The following is a 20,064-nucleotide window of genomic DNA, read 5'->3' as shown; positions in this document are numbered from 1 at the left end:
TGTGACCTTGAGCAAGGTACTTCCCTGCTATAAAATGAAAATCACATAGATCTAGTCCTAGTACTGCTGTGAGCATTAAATGAGATCATGAGTGTTAAGCATTTACCCTACTGCCGGGCACTTACAAATGTTAACTACATTATTACCAATTAGGGCATCTTTTTTTTTTTTTAACTATGACAGAAAGCCTAAAATATTTACATGGACCATGGTGGAATGAACAACATTCCATATTTACTTCTTGGGCCAATGTAATTAGTATTCCTCAAATAGGACTCTTAAGCTCTCTATTAAAGGAAATGTGATATAACCCTAATCCTCTCTCCCAATCCAAGCAAGATCCAAGTTCATCTTTGTTTATCATTGAGAAAGATATGACATCAGTATATTCAGACAATTCAAGAATAATATGGGAGTTTTGATTTGTTCAGATAGATCTAAGATCCTTTCCTGAACCAGTCTCTAATTTTTTTTCTTCTCAAAAATATTTAATTGGAGTGTTTTCTTCCCAGGTCTTTCAAATGTTAAGTAGCTTCTTTTAGTACATGCCAGATTTTTGCTTACATCTGCATATAAACATTCCCATATCTCATTCTAATTAAAGCATTATTATTGATGATAATTTATGGTCACTTAACTATATTTACAATGTGGCAGGCATTACTATGGCAGTCACATGAAACCTAATAATCCTCTACGGCACACTATTAGAAGATTTTTACAATGATATATACTCCAGTGAATGCCATTACATCTTATGAAGTCTGGAAAAATGTAAAAATCAGTTCATTCAGTATTGCTAAACCAGGAGAGCTCTGTTACTTAGCACTTCTATGCTTATCAGTATAATGATAAGGGATATTCACTAATGTTTTAAAATATTAAATTACATGCAGGATTGTTTCTGTGTTGTGTACCTTTTGTACTCTAATTCTTTGAACTTAATGGACTCAAGATATGTACAGTGATTTGCTACTAAGAGAATATTTTGTTAATCAAAGCATCCTATTAATTGATCATTCTAAAACAATTGGCTGCCTGTAGCTAGTCTTACCCAGTATAACTAGCAACTGTGGGTTTGGTGGGGTTTGTTGTTGTTGTTGTTTTTAATGTAGGAGAGTGTTTTCCCAATCATTCATTATCCTGTTTTTCAGAATTTTGTTTAGTAGATTTTTGGAGTGTCAAATAACTGTTTATTACACTGGATTTATTTCTCTCTTTTTTTTTTTTTTTTTGGACATTGCAGGTGAAAGTAGGGAAGAAAAGTTAGGAGACTCTTTGCAAGATTTATATAGGGCATTGGAGCAAGCCAGTCTGTCACCACTGGGAGAACATCGCATTTCAACCAAGATGGAATACAAGCTATCATTTATAAAGAGATGTAATGATCCTGTGATGAATGAAAAACTACACAGGCTAAGAATTCTCAAAAGCACTTTAAAGGTAAGATATGAAATGGAAGGAGAAATTCCTTTTAAGGGATTCATTCCCGAACTCAAAGTGGATTATCAGATACTCCAGGGGACAAAATACAAAATGGCGGGGGGTGGGGGAGCGGAGGATAAACATACCGAATGCCCGAAGCCGAGCTGTTTCTTTAGCATAATAAGTGTATTTGGCCAAAAGGAAATAATGTTAAACTTTTTATCTCAAAGCACTGACTAAATGTTATATGACTTAGTTCTAGGAGAAAACAGGACGTAATTAATTTTTTTTCCAAAAATGCAGGGCTGGTGTTATTCCTCAGTCTTTTGTTTTCCTAAGATAAATATGCCATGTCGTGGAATTAATATAGTTACTAAAAGAACATAGCATGCATGCAGAATGCAATAGTGGGTGCTAAAACTGTTCGAGATATTTTGTGAATATCTCCTGCAGCACATTTGGAGTAAAGCCATAGTGATTCATGTTCCATGTAGAAATTTTATAATTGTTCTGTATACACCATCAGTTCCCAACTGACATGTTACTTTCCTATTATACATTTCCATAAGCGTTTACATAGTCTCCAGTCTTCTTATGCCACCCCCAGATTGGGGAGGAGGTGGTGAGGAAAGGGAAACAGAGGCAGGAAGTTGAAGAAGGAGCCAGAAGAGTCAGCCCCCTCACTGTGTGTGTATCAGGGGAGAGGGCGTGCCATACACACTCTCCCTAAGCAGACCCTGCACCCTGGAAAACTCAAAAACAGAAAAGAAATGTCATACAGAGTTTGTGACGCAGTAATTTCAGGAAACAAAAGGTCAAAGAGCTCCTTTGGGAAATATTGCAGATCTGTAGTATGCTGCTGAGGTTTTGTGAATTTTGAAACAGAGGTGAATACCAAAGAGATAAACAAAATAGGAAATGCATGATTTGAAAACATTTCTGGTAGCAGGCAGCCAAGTTTTCAGTCAATTAGCTTTCAGTTGGTATTCATGCGAATACTATTGCAAATCCATGGGATAATTTAATGGCCTATTGGTAACTAAGACCAGAATTTTTAAAAGAGCTATAATATCCATAAGAATAATTCCGGTGCCCAATTCTAGTCCAAAGATATCCTAACCCTCCCTCCTCTCAGAGCTACACACCCCACCCCCATTCAGGTCCAAACCACCAAGTGACCATCTAGCAGAAGGAAAAAGGACTGTGCAAAAGTAACTCAAGACATAGAATGTGGTAAGTCCACTCAACAGCAGTGATCAAGTGTTACGGGGACTTATCTAAATGAAGGAGAAAACATTTTTTCCAGTTGTCGAAGGAAGGCTTCAAGAAACGAGAGGCATATGAACTGGATGTTATAGAATGAGGAAGGTTTCCGTAGGCAGAGATGGGAAACAGGACAGGCCAGAAGAAAAAATAAACCATACAGAGTGGGCAGTACGAGGCATGCCTGCGTGTAGGAAAAAGTACACTAGTATTTGAGTCTAAATAGCTGAGTTTGAGTATACCAGAGCTGTTTCTTGTGGGCTTCTTAATAGTTTGCCTATTAACTTTTTATTTTAAATTTGAAGAACAGTCTGTCCCTACTGTAACTGTTGAATCCTTTTGCTTTTCAGGCCAGAGAAGGGGAAGTAGCCATTATTGATAAAGTCCTAGACAATCCAGACTTGACATCAAAAGAATTCCAACAATGGAAGCAGATGTACCTCGATCTTTTCTTGGATATCTGTCAAAACACCACCTCAAATGACCCATTAAGTATTTCTTCTGAAGTAGATGTAATCACTTCCTCCCTAACACACACTCATTCATACATTGAAACGCATGTGTAAGTGTATTCTGCCCTCTGGCCGTGTGGTACCTTCTGGTACTTTGAACAAGTATATAAGGTAGTTTTTATATCAACGTGTGGGACACTTGACAAGCTATACTTCAATGTTACCAAAACTATATGAAACAAACCCTATATGGTCATAATACCACTGTCTTTAATGAGCATTTGTATATTTTATATGCAGTTAGTGCTCAGCTTATGTTTACCATGTGCAAAATCAGCTGTCTTCAATGACTTAAAATTAACTTTTGCAAACAACTCTGAAGACAGGTGGTCTTCAAGTAGAAAAAACAAAAAGGCGGTTTTCTATCTAAGGTCATCTTTTCTCCCTTTAAGTTAATTTTATATAAACAAGACTTCAAAACTAAATCACATTTTTTCAGGTGCAGACATCCTTGTGGGTGGGAAAGAATTTAAACCTTTTTTATATTTATTAAAATGTTCTAAGAATTTTCTTAAACATTGCACAAAGTTTAATGCTGTAGTTTTATTTTTGTGAAATGTAGATGTGCATACAAGAGTTAAGCAAAACAGAAGAGCATCAACATAAGAAAAGTTCAGGTATCTAATATTCGTCTTAATAGTCTATTAACTTGTGAAAGCTGGTTAATGGAAATACTATTCCAAATCCATGGGGACACTTAATGGTGTATCAGGGCAAAGCTTTGTAAGATGTTTTTGTAACTGAGACCAAAATTGAAGATAGAGCTGCTTTATTTTCTTGGTTTAAATCTTCCTTTATTTTTGTAGTGATGAAATGCTGATTGTGTATAGAGGACTTTGAGAGTGGATTTTTTAAAACACACTTAACTCACCCAGAAAGGCAGCTAACATATATATATGTGTATATGTATATATATGTGTGTATATATATATATATATATATATATATATATATATATATATATATATATATATATATATATATATATAGTTTCAGCCCAAACTCATGTTTTTAAACTCCAACTTCTAAAAAGTTACAAGGTATAAATGTAAATGGATCAACTTCCCAGTTAGGGTCAATTTTCCCCCTAGTCCATTAGTTAAACTTTATATATAATTATACTTCAGGCAGGGAAGTAAAATATGTTTACTTACAGGCTGATGTATGTTCTAATATAGAAAACAATGTTGAAAAAGAAAAATGTACCTCTCTCCTGAGGAGCAAGAGGATGATGGTCATTCAGAGATATATTACATTGAATTATACAGAGAAACAATTTTTAGAGGTTTTTCCTAGTTTCATGATTTGTTCTATAGAGTGGATGAAGTCTATGAAAAAATCCTCTTCATATATTTCCATTTATAAGCATCTCATTTTTGAAAGTGATCACAGCATGATAATGACTGTGCTGCTTTTTAGTGTCTGGCTGCATAACGTGTAAGTCACAATTTGCTGGTTTTGGGTTTTGTTTTTTTAGGAGGAGGAAGAGACCCTCCTTTACTATTCTATATCCTAAAATCTACTTCTAATCAGCTTTATACTGTTGCCTGTACAGCTCAGTGAATGAATGTACTTTCATCTCTAAGAGTTCAGATATCTGCCAGTGAATATTTTTGCTGTAGAGGAGAAAGTAAAAACTCCACAGCGGGGATCTTTTCCTTTGCTTTTGAAACCACCATTGAATCACTATCGTTTTGCAGACTTTGCACAACTGTACAGGAGAGTGGCCTTTCTACAGCACAATTTCAGTAATCCTATATTTAGTCAAAATGGATGAGAAATCATGTATTAATGTTTGTATGGAATTTTGGGTCCGGTGTAATATTTTTATCATTTAAAAAAAAACTATTTGTAAAAACATTTATTTACCGCATGGGTATTGACACACATTAAATTTGTGGGATTTTGTATATGTAAAAAAACAAAAACAAAAAGCAAAAAAACAAAAACCTCTTGTCCTAAAATGAAGTGTGCTTGTTACAGGTGTTTAGACTTGTTAATGTTTACTAGACCAAATGTGTACATTTACTTAAAAATATCTGTACCTGATGGATGTGTCGTGGATACAGTGGCCAGGTTGTGCCCTGGAAACAGTGAGCACTTGATAGAAAGACTAGCTGTGTTGCTACTAAGCAGCTTTTACTTTGGTAAAGTTGGCTCTGTTGTTTTAAATGGTAAAAATTAAACTAATGAATTTTAAAAGACTCGTGGCTAGCCTAGCATGAAAGAGACCTTTTAACACTATATATCTGTACATTTTATTGCATTAGTTTCAAATCTAGGAGAGAGGCAGCACTGTAAACTGAAGTCAAATAAATTCAGCTCTTAATGAATCCTTATAAAGCACCTATTTTATTCATGCAGTCCTCATCACATTTCTTTGTGACCTAATCACACGGCCGCCGCCACCCCGCCACCCCACCCCCGGTTACAAGTTTTAACTTTGTCACTCCATTGGTGGTACAAGCCAGAAGAAGCACCTGTCCAGTGTATACAAGAATCTTCTCTGAGATCCTGCAAAATCAAGCTGGTTTCCCATTTACCTGACAGGAACTTTAAAATTTCACCTACTCCTCTTTCGTTTCTCTGTGATTCTTTTGGGAAGGTGGGGCAGAGGGTGGGGGGGTACCACTAAAAATAAGCTTAAAAATATTTTTTTACAAATATTACCTACAGCATGTCTGCAGAATGAACATTTAAAGAGGATGAATGAAATAGGGTTTTGATTTGTTTTTGTTAGGTGTTCCACTAAACCAAAGAAGCCTGATTATTATGGCTAAGGGCTGTAGAAATAAAACTTAAAACCAATGAGCTGCCAAAAGCCAGGGCAAAAGCAGTCTAGGGTAAGTAGGGATGAAGTACAGAAAAACTTAACCTAGGTTATTTTCTCAAAAAAAAAAATGGCGCTTTCTTAGAGATTTTTTTCCTCTCAGTTCCATATCTATATTAAACCATCAGAGCAGAACTATAACCATGATTCTGGATCATAAAATCATAGTTCTCCCTACAATGATTGCATGTGTTTATTAACCAAGGCACTTTACCTTCACTATTTATTCAGATAAATATTTACTTATTCAGATAATGCCATCTTCTAGAACCATTTATTACAGTCTTTATAGCTAACAATTTTCTGGTCTTGTACATAACTTCTTATGGTACGTTTTTTGGCTGTTTGGCACAAAAGTAATCTCTGTTTAGCGCCTGGGAAACACTAACTACCAGAGGGAAAATAGGGTCATGTTTTATTTTCAAAGTCCATCTCTAGCCCAGCATGAGAATTTCTAGAAATCCCCAGTTCACTGAAGATGATTCATATATCCTTCTAAATTTGACCCGTCCTGTATCCCATTCTCAGAGTAAGGGGAAATGTTCCTCTTTGGCCAAGCCTAAGGAAAAGCCCATGGGCTGCTCTGTAAGCCTGGTCAGGCGCGACTTGCTCACTGACCCATTAAGCCCAGCACTAAATCTGGCGCCTCTCCGGGCTCTCCCTCCCTCTCCTCATCCCCACCCTCGGCCAGCTGCAGCACTGCGCACTGCAGGCCGCTCCAGGCCCAAGGCAGCGCGCAGCCAGTGTCCTCCCAGCGGTCCAGGTCGAGGTCATAACCCACCACGTTGCGGGTAGGCACCTGTCGTGAGTCCCGCCACTTCAGGCCGCCCAGCAGCAGCACCGTCTCCTCCACCACGGCCAGCCCATAGCAGAAGCGGTCGTAGGGTAGCGGCCGCAGCCGAGTCCACTGGTCGGTGCCGGGGTCGTAGCGCTCGATTTCGGAGAAGGGCTCGTAGCGCCCCAGAAAGGCGAACAGCGCGCCGCGCAGTGCGGCCATGTGGTGCCCGAAGCGGGCCGTGCCCATGGGCGCCCTCTTGCTCCACGCCTGCTCCCCGGGGCCCAGGGAGAACACGTCCCGGAGGCTGCTCGCGCCGCCCTCGCCTCTCCCCGCCTTGCCCCCGGAGATGTACACGACGCCGCAGTTCCCGACGGCCCCCGCGTGGCCGTGCAGGGCCCGCGGCAGCGCCCCGGCCGCTGTCCAGCGGTCCCGGCGCAGGTCGTACATCTCCACTGAGGCCAGCGCTTCGCCGCCTGCGCCCAGGCCCCCGACGGCCAGGAGCCCCTCGCCCACGGCGCCGCACCAGAAATGGGCCCGCGCTTCCCGCATAGCGGGCACAGTCATCCAAGCGTGGAAGCGCGGGTCATAACGGTGCACTTGGGCCGTGACCGCCCGCAGGCCGTCGGCTGTGGGGGAGGAGCCACCGCCTGACGGGATCTCCCCGCCGAGGACGAACAGGAAGTTGCCCGCGGCGCACACGCTGTGCCCCAGTAGCGGAGCGGGCAGCCGCGTGAGGCTGCGCCAGCGGTGGTTGTACCCGTCAAAGGCCACCACGTCCCGGGTAAGCTCCCACTCCTCCTCCTCTTCCACCTGCTCCTCTTCCTCCTCCTCTTCCTCGGGCTCCGCCGCGGCGCCCCTCCCCCTGGCTGCCCGCCGGGGGGCGACGACCTCCTCAGTCACCACCTCCCGCCCCCTGCACCCCCCGACCAACAAGATGCGGGTTTGGGGGCTCCGGACGCTGGTCTGCTCGCCCTGCATGAGCGGCTGACGGGAGGGCGACGTGTGGTAGTTGAGGGCCTGGATGATGAGGCCTTTGACCCGGGAGGGCAGGGTGAGGCCGGAGCCCGAGTACACGCGCCGCAGCACGTCGGTGGGCACCAGGCCGAAGCGGACGCGCTCGAGCAGCGCGGCGCAGTGGGCCAGCCGTTCGGCCTCGGGCTCCTGCCGCAGCCAGGCCAGGGCCAGGCCCAGCAGCCGGGCCTCGGGCACGCGCGCCACGTCAGGGGCACCCAGCACGGCCCTCAGCGACGCGGGGTTGAGCTCCAGGAGCCCGGCGGGGCCCGCGCCCCGCGCCAGCAGCTCCCGCAGGTGGCTCACAATGCAGCGCTCGGCCGCGCCCAGCGTGTGTACCAGGCCGAAGCGCGCCGCCATGTTGGCGGCGAAGCAGCAGTTCTCAGGGGCTAGCTGGCGCTCCAGGTAGCGGCCGCACAGCCCCAGGGCCTCGGTGACCTGCAGGTAGCTGGCGGCCTCCAGCGTGTCCTCCACGGTGTCCATGGAGAGCGGCAGCCAGGCGGTGTAGATGAAGTCCAGCAGGCGCTGCAGGCCGGCCGCCGACGGCACATGCAGGTGGATCACGGGCGCCTGGGATTCCCGGGTGTGGCTCTTGAACAGGGCCCTGAAGTAGTCGCTGGAACACGCGAGGAGCGACCTGTGCGCCGGGAACTCGCTGCCCTCGGCCTCCAGAGTCACGTCGCACAGGAAGCCCTCGGCGCGCAGGGCCTGGTAGCCGGTGAGCAGCGCGCCGCCATGAGCTTTGCAGTAAGACAGGAAGTAACTCATGATGCCCAGGGCGGGAAGTGGCCGGGCCGGGGCTGGGGCCAGCCGGGCGCGGCCGGAGACATCCCGGGACACGGCACCGCCAGGTCCCCCGTGCGAGCCGAAGAGCCCCTAGCAGGGGCCCATTTTTGCCTGCTCAGCTTAAATCCCAGGCCTCCTTCATACAGGTCCGCAGATCTCCCTGTCCCCCTCTCAGAGCAAATCCGGTCGGGGAACGGTTTCCAGAAGGCCCTAGTAGCGGAGGGCACGGAGTTTGGAGTCTTCCGGGAGGTGCGGGGCTTGGTTTCAGCGGCTGCTGAGGCTGCCAGAGCGTTGCCCAAAGCCCCCTCCACGGCCCAGTTTGGGGAGCCCACACCTGCGCGCCAGGGGCCGCAGTGGCCGCGCACCATCACCTGGAAGGGTGGAGCTGCAGGTAGACTGACTCCAGGGGGGTGCTGGATCTCCGACGGCCCAGATGCGCAGATGTGGCCCGACTCGGGCCGTCCGGGGAGTGCGGGGCGAGGGCTCTGACCTCCCCGGGGGTGGACAAGGAGGGTTCTGCGGGCACCCGCGAGGGCCGGGGACAACTAGCTACGGGGCAAGGGAGGTGAGCTTGTTCCGCGCGGAGGATCAAATCAAAGCCTAGGGGATTAGGGAGGTGGGGCTCGGGTCAGCGCGGAGGGTCGGAGGCGTGATTGGGCGCCGCACATAACATGCCGGTAGCTCACAGCGACAGGAATAGCGCGCGGCCTCGGCCTTCCCGGTGCGCCCCGCCCCGCGCCCCAGCTGCTGGCTGAGAACGGAGGGCCGGGACGCGGGAGTAAGCGGCCCGGGCCTGGGACATGACTCCAGCCACCCCACAAGCCGCCGGTCACCAGGGGGTCCCGGGAATCCGGCTGGGGTGCGGGAGGCGCTCACTGGAGAGGCGCCAGTCGCGGGGACCCTGTGCCTGTTGGTGTCTGGGGAGGGGCTCCCGGCTGGTCTGGAGGAGTGTCGACCCCCCGGTGTCTCTGCGCCTGGGAAAGAAGCCCCTGGCTCGCAACTTTCTGCTTTGAGGAGGCCCTAATTAATCCAGCGAGAGCGGGGATTAAGCGGCGATTTTGCGCGCTGACACCCAGGAGGCCACTGCGCTCAGAGGAGCCACTGGCGGGAATCACGCCGGGGCGAAGCGACACTCCTCGCCAGCGGCTCTCCGGAGCACGCCCCTCACCTGGACTCACCCTTGCGAGATGCTGGGCCTACTCTGCGCCCTTCCCGAGGTCTCTCTGGCTTGTCTCACATTCCGCTTTCAGGAATTTGCTCCCACCCAGCTCCCCGACCCCGGCTGAGTTCCCCCTTCCTGTTCTTAGACCCCACCCGGCCCATCCCTTGGCAAAGTGGACAAGGAGATTGTAGGTGACTTGGGTTTTCTGCCTTTGAATGACCACTTCATTTAAGAAAATAATTCTTTCCAGTTTGTCTCCCTGGCTTTACAGGCTCTGATGTAATTACTGCCTGCTCCATTCTCAATGCCGTGACGTGATAATGGTCAGTAAGGTTGCAAAGCTCGGTAGAGGCTGGAGTTTTGAAGGGCCCATCCTCATGAAGCTATTTTTATAAGATGCACCCAGCACGGAAATGATGACTAAAACCACCCCAATCTTGAGACATCAGGAAAGCACTTCTCATCTCTGACACCCTGCTCTTAAATAACTAAATGATTAATATAGCTGTTCTTTCTTGCCAGTTTGGAGGGTTCTGTGTGTTTTGCTTTCATCTAGAATTGATTTTTCTATTTTCTAATGCAACCCTTCTGGTAATCTGTTTTAAGTGCACCTTTTGAAGGCATCTGAAATAACTTGCATTTCTGAGAGTTAGGGTTGTACTTCATTTTTTAAAAATCCAAGGAAGGATAAAATTCATCGTTTTCTTCCTGGTATGCTATCGGTACTTACAGGGTCTCCAGTTAGAAGCAATTCTTGAAGTACATAAAAATATTAGTAAAATGATTTTGCTTTGTTGTCAAAGATGAAACTGATTTATGACTTAAATTAGTCAAATTATAAAATGCAGGCAGGGGCTCAGGTTAAGGGCTTACTTAAACTCCAGGGACTAAAAATACTGCAATTTGAATTCCTAATGTTAGAGCTACAGATGGGGGGCGGGCAGTGCTAGTTGGTTTGGGTTTTTCTTTCTTTCTTTTTTTTTAAGCCCTAAAATTCTTAGTTCAAAAATAAAATACCAGTTTGGTTCGCTGTGCACAGATCTGTATGGTGAAATTAAATGGCCTTTACTCAACCTGATAGAATTTTGCTAGAAGGGATATTTGAGATCATTTAGCCAAACCCTCTCCCTATCCTCCCCAATTTCTTGTTTTTCTTTTTAAAAATGTGGCAAATGAGCCCCAGAGAGAGTATGGTTTGTCTGGGTGACTTGGATATTGAGTTACAGAGTCTGGACCAGAATCCAGGGCTCCCTCCCCACTATATTATGTGACCTCATGTATGATAAAAATAAAATAGTGCAACACACAGTCAGTTTATTTAAACCAAATTTCAGAGCGATAAAGTTTAAGTACAGTTTTTTAAACAGCATATTTCTCACCCTGAAATTGGACCACAGCCCATCAGATCTGTCCATCACCATGCATTCAGTCTGAATCCAGAATGTCACACTTACTTGAGAATAGAGATGCTGTGGAAGATTTTAAACTCTTGACATCAAAAATCCAATTTTATACAACAAGTACCTGTTCATTGCTGGCCCAACATGCCACCTCAACATGTTTTGCCATTGAGGATATGATGAAATGTGTTACATGAAGAAATTTTCATATTAGATGTGTCTACAAGGTCTTGTTTAGAAAATGTAACTGTCAGTCCATCCAAGAACATTCTTGTCCTTTGAGTAAGGTTTATGGAAAGTATTGATATTTTAATTTCTGGGCAATATTAACTAGGATGTGATTGTTCTGTTGAAAATGATCTGCTTCTAAGTTGTCCTCCCTCTTTAGACTATGAACTCCTTGAGGCTGGGGACTGTTTCTTGGTCTTTGTATATCCAGCCCCTGTCACAGTCTTTGGCATAAATAATGTTGAGTTGAACAGATAGAGGGAATGAGACTGTCAGTGGGAGGAGTAAAGGGTTGTTAGGAACTTGACTGAGACAGTTACTTCTTTCTCTCTGCTTCTCTTTCTTCCCTTCACACAGCTTCGGTTGCAGACACACCCTGATATGGCCATGAGCTAACATCCCTAGGAATCAAGTGGGTCACCATGGGTGGCCTGCAACTGAGAGAAGGCCCTACCACTTCATCCAGCCCCCTGCTCTACAACCCCAGTCCTTTACCAAGGCCAGCCCCACATGGTTCTTGGCATCCAATCAGATACACTGCTACTCCTCCTCCCCGGACACACGGCCCCCGGTGCCCCAGCAGCCCCTCCACACCCCACTTTCTATGGCCAGGCTTCTGCCGAAGGCCCAGCTACACACTCCAGCATGCCTGTTGGGACCCTGCAATTTATCTTGAACCCCCCACCCCTTGTCAGGACTGTGACCTGCTGTCGATGATCCCTTCCATACATCTGCACCTCCTGTGACAGAGCCTAGAACTAAAGTCCTCCAAGCACCCGCCTCACTTCCCACATCAAAGTGGCAGTGCTGGTCAGCCGTGGCGCTCCACTTTCCCTGACTTGGCCCTACCTAGCTAAATGTAAATTCCATAGCTCTCACCTCTAAAATAATTGTATATGTCAAAAAAATTTGAAAACTACAAATGTCCATGTATAATAGGCACTTAAAATTTTTTTTGCAAATGTAATGTGCTTTTTTTGGTAACAGCTTTGTTGAGATATAATCCACATGCCATACGATTCACTCATTCAAAGTGTACAGTTCAGTGGTTCTTAGCATATTTCCAGAGTTATGCAGACATCTCCAGAGTCTCATTTGGGAACATTTTCATAATCTCAGATAGAAACCCCGTGCCCTTTAACTCTCACTTCCCTGTACCACCTGTCCCGCAAGCCCTAGGCAACCACTGATCTATTTTCTATCTCTGTAGATTCTGGATATTTCACGTAAATGGAATTATGTAATACATGGTCTCCTGTGACTGACTTCTTTGACTTAGCATAATGTTTTCAAGGTTCATCCATTGTAATGCACTTCTGAGGAAAAAAAAGGATTTGTATAATAATAACATTGGGAACCTTCTCTCAAAACCACAACATTCTAAAAAAATAGGCCCTGTGATATTTAGGATACAGTTTTCGGCAGGTTAACTCTTTATCATCTATCATTACTGACTCCTTTCAGTACCAATATACTTCCAACACACGGCTTCCGGCATCCTCCATGGAGAGCTTATTATTAGAAATTGACACATTAACTAAACTAATTGTGAAAACATGATTACAAACAATAACAGACATGCAATAGAGAAAAAATATCCCATGTTAACTTCACCCAGGTTAACAAGACCATTTTTTGTGTATGTGAGATGTTATTTTATCTTTGTGACATGCAGTTCAAGTGAAAGGATTTCAAGGGGTGGAGTGTGTGCGTGTGTGTTTTAATCATGAGTGATTTTGGCATTCTGGCCCAGCTGACAGCTAAAGAAGCAGTGTGGTAGGTGGGGAAGGGACTGGGCTTTGGGCTCAGACAGACCTGGGCTTCAATTCCAGATCTGCTCCATTAGACTTTAAACAAGTGACTTAAGTTCTGTGAGTGTCATTTTATTATTTTTAAAAGGAGGATACCGCTTCTACATTCATAGCACTGTTAAAATAAAATTATGTATCTATGACCATTCCTGGCCCGAGTATACACAATAGATGTGAGTTTCTCTTCCTTCTCCCTCCCTTAAAGCCTTCTGAAAACTCATAATACCAGAGGCCAAGCAGCCAGGAAATGTAATAAAGCAGTGGTTTTCAGTGGTCCTCCTGCAGCATCACCTGGGAACCTGTTATGGTTTCTACTGCATCAGAAACCCCAGGAATGGGCCCAGCAATCTGCTTCTCAACAAGCCCTCCCAATGATTCTGATGCACATGAAAGTGTGAGAACCACTGTAATAGAGAATTGTTCATAATTTCTGCTACATCCCAAATTCACTAATCTCAGTAATAACTTATTCCAGGTGTAATGTCAACATTTCCCCCCAAAAAAGAGAGGAAGCCCACTAGCTCCAAAAGGTCAGAGGTTGGAGACTTAGACGGGAAAATTCAGTGGCTGTGCCCCACATCATATGACTTTAAAATAGATTGTGGACTTGTTTGCCCTTCCCTACCCCAGACAAGCTGGCAATATTAACAGCGATCTCTGTGGCATGAGATGATTTGGTAACCGAAGCATTTTCTCAACACTTGATTGAATACTCAAATCAGAATGTAACTGTAGCCAGTTTTCCTATCTGGATGCCACATGTTAAGAGGCCCTTTGATGAATCAGGGAATGCCCAAGGAGAGCAGCCAGAAAGAGGGAGTGTCTGGAAATGTTCTTTCTCATGGAGAGAGCAGGTGAAGGAGCTGGAGATTTTAGACTAAGAGGAAAGAACCCTCTGGTGAGTTAAATGATTGCTATATTCAACTCTCTGAAGGGCAAGAGGCACAGAAGGCAGACCCAAGACCAGTAAGTGGAAGTTACAAAGAAAAATTTTGCCACAGTATAAATAAGAACCTTCTAGCAATAGAGAACCTTGAAAGAAAACATATAAGTAGAAGTAGAACGTGCCAGGCCATAAGAAGAGTTACCTGAGGCTTGGGGAAGACAGGAAACTTGTCCAAGGTGACGTGATTTAGCAAACCTTGTCAGAGCCCCACCCATATCCCCTCGATCCCTTTACCATTTTTGTGCACATCAATCCCAGTGGCTTTTGCTCCCAGCAACCAGCACCTGTGTCCCTTTGTGGGCAGGCACCCCTGGGCTGCTGGAGCCCACCTTCCCTGTGCACATGAACAGAAGCAAAAAGTGCCCGCAAATTTACATCTCCCAGGGGCTACCCTTGACCAACGACTGACTGACAGGTGGAGGGCAGCCTCCTTTCCAGGTATGGCTCACACTGTTTCCAGAGCTCCCCTATCCGATTGAGCTACAGCTATCTCCTGTGGGACCCTGTTTGGTGTCACACACTCGCTTGACCTTCCCTTCCCTGTCTCACATTGCCAGCCCCCTGCCTGTCTTTTCTGGGAATACTTCCTAATAAATGACTTTCACAGGAATCCTTGTCTCAGGAGGAATCCCTGCCTCTGGGCACAATGAAGTGGTTTACTCTTAGTATCTGACCCCAAAGGGCCAGCTGTCAGCACATTCAGGTGTGTACAGGCAACCAAACCTATGACTTCCCATGGTTAGACCTTCTTCAGAAAGATGAAACAACGTTCTGACATCAACCTCAGAGTCTCTTATACATCTTTCCACATGAGTGCGTAGTACACACCAAGTCATACAATGGGAAGTGGCTCAGATATGTCATCTGAGCACAACCAGAACTAAAATCGAAGAACACCCTCGGGGTGTTAGTAAATTTCTCCAATCACCCGTACCTGTTTAAGGAGTTGTTGCACCTGAGACTTTAAATGCTTTTTTTTTTTTTAACCAGTACTCTTCTACAGAGATATTATACCCTTTCCTGAATTTTTCTGTGTCTGACCTATGGCCAGCATGTCCACTGTGCCAATTACTTCTGCTATTTTCAGAATCTCTTTCTAATGATGCTGGTCAGTGACTAACAGGGAAAAATTCTACACAAGATCTTTCCAGCACCAGGGAGCTTACAGGATAGTTTTGTTCTCAACTTCTTATAATTCGTAATCTTAACAGCCTGAAAATCTTGTGGCATTTGTCCATTTGTTAAGAAACATTCTGCAAAAGTATCTACTAAAACTTACCTATAGAATCATGGGCAAGAAACCGTCATTAAACAAGTGGCTGTTCTCTGAGTGACGTTTAATGTCATTCACTCAGGATGTTTCAGTTTGAACCCTAAGCAGGAGACATTTCCCAGTAAGCAGTTGGATCTGCCCTGCCCTGTCACCCTGCAAAGAGTACAATGCCACCAGAATATGAGGACACAGGGGCAAGAGCAGTGTTTCCAGAACCTACCCACTGTAGGAGGGCCACTCACAACCATTCAAGGTACAACAAGCATAACCCCCGCCCCAGCCACCTGGCTGGCCCGAAATCTTCCAGCTTCCTTTAATAGTTTAGTAAAAAACGGTGCCAGCCGCCTTCCCATGGATGGTGGGGAAAGCCAGCATTGCTCCAATAACTTTGAGGAAATTCCAGGGGCTTACAACTCTCCTAGTAACTCCTTGTTTGAATTCGTGCTTCTGTTGATGCCCCATTTCACTCATGTTTTGCTTCTTGGGGTTGTTCCATGCTCTCTACTCTGCACTTACCCACCCAAGGAACACGGCCCCTAAGCCTTTTTTCTCTCCCTTGACTTCCCATACAACCTGTGATGGATTAAAAAATAAATAAAACTTATACTGAAGACTTGGGTAGAACAGGCACAGAGAAGCAACAAGCATAAAATAGCAGATAGAATTTATAGCTATTCTTGGTTTTTTTAATTTATTTATTTATTTTTTTATTAGTTTCTGCTTTATAACAAAGTGAATCAGTCATACATATACATCTGTTCCCACATCCCTTCCCTCATGCATCTCCCTCCCTCCCACCCTCCCCATCCCACCCCTCCAGGCGGTCACAAAGCACCGAGCTGATCTCCCTGTGCTCTGCGGCTGCTTCCCACTATCTATCTACCTTACGTTTGGTAGTGTATATATGTCCATGCCTCTCTTTCGCTTTGTCACAGCTTACCCTTCCCCCTCCCCATATCCTCAAGTCCATTCTCAAGTAGGTCTGTGTCTTTATTCCCGTTTTACCCCTAGGTTCTTCATGACTTTTTTTTTAATTCCATATATATGTGTTAGCATATGGTATTTGTCTTTCTCTTTCTGACTTACTTCACTCTGTATGACAGACTCTAGGTCTATCCACCTCATTACAAATAGCTCAGTTTCGTTTCTTTTTATGGCTGAGTAATATCCCATTGTATATATGTGCCACATCTTCTTTATCCATTCATCCGATGATGGACACTTAGGTTGTTTCCAGCTCCGGGCTATTGTGAATAGAGCTGCAATGAACATTTTGGTACATGTCTCTTTTGGAATTATGGTTTTCTCAGGGTATATGCCTAGTAGTGGGATTGCTGGGTCATATGGTAGTTCTATTTGTAGTTTTTTAAGGAACCTCCATACTGTTCTCCATAGTGGCTGTACCAATTCACATTCCCACCAGCAGTGCAAGAGGGTTCCCTTTTCTCCACACCCTCTCCAACATTTATTGTTTCTAGATTTTTTGATGATGGCCATTCTGACTGGTGTGAGGTGATATCTCATTGTAGTTTTGATTTGCATTTCTCTAATGATTAATGATGTTGAGCATTCTTTCATGTGTTTGTTGGCAGTCTGTATATCTTGTTTGGAGAAATGCCTATTTAAGTCTTCTGCCCATTTTTGGATTGGGTTGTTTGTTTTTTTGCTATTGAGCTGCATGAGCTGTTTATAAATTTTGGAGATTAATCCTTTGTCAGTTGCTTCATTTGCAAATATTTTCTCCCATTCTGAGGGTTGTCTTTTGGTCTTGTTTATGGTTTCCTTTGCTGTGCAAAAGCTATTCTTGTTTTTAAAAGTGCCCACCTGTCAGCTTTTCCTCCCTAGGGGCCACTATGCCATGTTGCTGGCCCTGTCTCTTTGCCCTCTCCTCTTTTACCCTTCCCCCACCACCCCCCTCTCTCCCAGATTGTTCCCAGAAACCCCAAACATATACCATTTCATTGTTTAAAACATTTTAGTTTTCTCTCTCTGGGCAGTTTTGCCTGGCTAGACCTGACTATGTTGTTGGCATGGGGTGGGGGTGGGGGGATTCTTCAGGCTTTCTACATAGAAGATCACTGTATCTGTGAACAGAGATAACTTTTCTTCTTCCTTTCCAATTTGGATGCCTTTTATTTCTTTTTCTTGCCTAATTTCTCTGGCTACAACTTCCAATTCTATGTTGAATAGAAGTAGAGAATGTGGGCATGTTTGTCTTGTTCCCTGACCGTGTCTTGGGTCTCCCTTTTCAGACCCAGAGGAGCCTTCAAGGAACTTTTGTACGCATATCCCTGACTGACAGAGCCTGCACTGTGCGAAGGGGATGTAGGAGTCTGGCAGAAACTAAACACCAGGGCAGACTTGGGAGCAATCTGAACTTTGAATGCACTCCTAGCACATGGAAGTGATTTTGTAGGAAGCGTTCCCAAGAAAAACACTAATGTAGAGGTGAAGGGCCCAGGAAGGAAGGAGGCCAGGCAACGGTGCAGCAGCCACCAAAGCCCACAGAGGGTAACTTGGACTCAGTCCTGAGGGAGCTCTGAGGACAGTGGAGGTCACACCTCAGTTGTCCCCATCAGGAGCACAGAGGCTGGAGTTGCTACTCCTGGACTGTCAGTCATCCAGTTCTCTCTTTGCACAGGCAGAGCAGGTGCCAGCAGCTGGGGGTGGTCCTCCGGAAGGGAGATAGAGATGTTTGTTGTTGAGAATGAAGGCACCTCCACCAGAAGCAGGTGGGCACAAAAATGGTAAAGGGGGCCAAGGGATATGGGTGGGCACTGACCGCACCTGCCATGCCACATTGAACTAACAAAGTCAGCGACATCTACATACATCTAGGGAGGTTCTGAGACCCCAGCATTCCCACTCCAGGAGAAGACTGGATGGGTATATCTGTGGTCCCAGGCACGTCAGCTATTGATGGTATCATGAGGATCAGACACATCTTACCAAGGTAATGCTTGACATGAAATGCTGAGTAGACCTGTTGCCCATTAAGCATTGAACAGACTTGTCCTCAGGGGCTGCGTAACTAAAGACGGGTGACGCCAAAGATGCTGCTCAATGCCCAAAGATCAGTAAATAGACAAATCACAGGGCCAAGTTAACAGGTGCTGCGAGGGAGTTTGGAACATACTTTCATTCTTATGCTGTCCACCACTAGGGCAACAGTCATCTAGCATCTCCCAACCCTCACCCTCCAGGTGGACATTGTGGACCACTGAAGGATGGCAAGCTCTGGGCACATTCCTATCCAAATAAGACTCCTGAGGGTGACTACGTGGACCTGCCCTGCTCTTTCTCTCTCATCCCAATCTGTCCCTATCTCCCTCATTGATATTTCTTATTCCCCTGAGCCTAGCAACCAGTTGTGACTCCCTCAGTAACTCATCCCTTTGTGCTTTTACCTACAGAAAGAAATACATTTAGTACAGTGTTAAAAGGGTGGGCTCTGGGACCAGCATGTTCAGTTTCAAATCCTGGTTCTACCATGCTCAAGCCATTTAATGTGGGACAATTCATGTGATTCCCAAGTTTCAGCTTTCTCATCCTAGAATTACATAGGACAGGCGTGAGGGGTATGTTAATAGTGCTGGGTACGATGTAGATAATAAACATAGATAGACATTCTCCCTAAGTACATTAGGGAAATATACATAGTCCTGGAAAAAATGACTTTCAGTGAAGAGTTTACCTATATTGTTCATTCTTCCTCAGGCAAAATATTCAAGCACCTTACAGAAAAGCATAGAGTAACCCTTGAACTATGGTGTTTAATAGCAATGTGCTGGGAAGTACACAACATGAAAAGTAGCACCAAGTGAGGGTATCCTTGCAATCATGTTCTCGGATTAAAATAAACAGCAGAAAGGGATTTTGCAAACCATTTCTTTCAGCCAAAAATCCATGAGGAATGAGTTTGTGTAGTACAGATGTTTAATAGACAGTAAACATTGAATAGTTTTACAAGTTGGCATTGTAAGGAGAGCACATCATATAAGCCTATGACTGTTAATTGGAGGGTGCACCTGACACCATGGTGGCCTGGTAATGACATTCTGTGTCAGTGTTCAGACTAAGGATTATGCAGGAGATCAGCCATCTTCCTATCTTTATGAGCATGGAACCACATTTCTTACAATTGACTCATTGCATAATAATAGGTAATACATACTGTTTGCATTTTTCTAACATACACACATTTTCCCCTTAAGTAAACTATGCTGTTAATTTTCCCCATCTCTCTTCAAAGATATAGGAATTTCAAAATCTTGAATGAAACAGAAAGGAATAACAAAGAAAGCAAAAATGCCAGAAATCTTTCCATTTAGTAACCACTAACACTGGTGGGATCATGCCACATGTGCTATTTTAAAGTCAAGATTTTTACTTAACTATATGTTTTGAGGATATTCCCCAGTAAATGTTTATGGCTATAAATACCGTTTCTAATGTTTGTATACTGTTATTTAGATGAATATAGCAAAGTTTAACAAATCTTCTAATAGATATTCAGATTACTTCCAGGTTTTGACTCTTTTTTTAAGTTTTTATTGGCACATAGTTGATTTACAATGTTGTGTCAGTTTCAGGTGTACAGCAAAGTGATTCAGTTATATGTATACATATATCCACTCTC

At 44.8% G+C, this 20,064-nt stretch overlaps 2 protein-coding genes across 6 annotated transcripts in view; one reads left to right on the top strand and one right to left on the bottom strand.

Moving 5' to 3' along the window:
- Window positions 1–4,056, top strand: part of CNKSR2 (connector enhancer of kinase suppressor of Ras 2) — a 254,002-nt gene extending 249,946 nt beyond the window's left edge. For 4 of the 5 annotated variants that reach the window (XM_081222654.1, XM_081222653.1, XM_081222652.1 and 1 more), the window contains 2 exons: window positions 1,247–1,443; window positions 3,039–4,056. In XM_081222654.1, the coding sequence (XP_081078780.1) occupies window positions 1,247–1,443; window positions 3,039–3,254 (413 nt within the window). In that variant the 3' untranslated portion in view covers window positions 3,255–4,056. The remainder of the gene's footprint in view (window positions 1–1,246; window positions 1,444–3,038) is intronic. The other variant, XM_081222651.1, reaches the window with a different exon arrangement.
- A 2,584-nt stretch (window positions 4,057–6,640) lies between these two features.
- On the bottom strand, window positions 6,641–8,587 carry KLHL34 (kelch like family member 34; the record flags this gene model as incomplete). The annotated part of the gene is made up of 1 exon (XM_081222005.1): window positions 6,641–8,587. One exon carries the CDS (start codon window positions 8,585–8,587, stop codon window positions 6,641–6,643), a length of 1,947 nt encoding a protein of 648 aa, XP_081078131.1.
- Between the last annotated feature and the right edge of the window lie 11,477 nt (window positions 8,588–20,064).

This window comes from Mesoplodon bidens (assembly GCF_964165515.1).
Source record: "Mesoplodon bidens genome assembly, chromosome: X".
Taxonomy (NCBI): domain Eukaryota; kingdom Metazoa; phylum Chordata; class Mammalia; order Artiodactyla; family Ziphiidae; genus Mesoplodon; species Mesoplodon bidens.
This window is presented reverse-complemented; position numbering and strand designations above follow the sequence as displayed.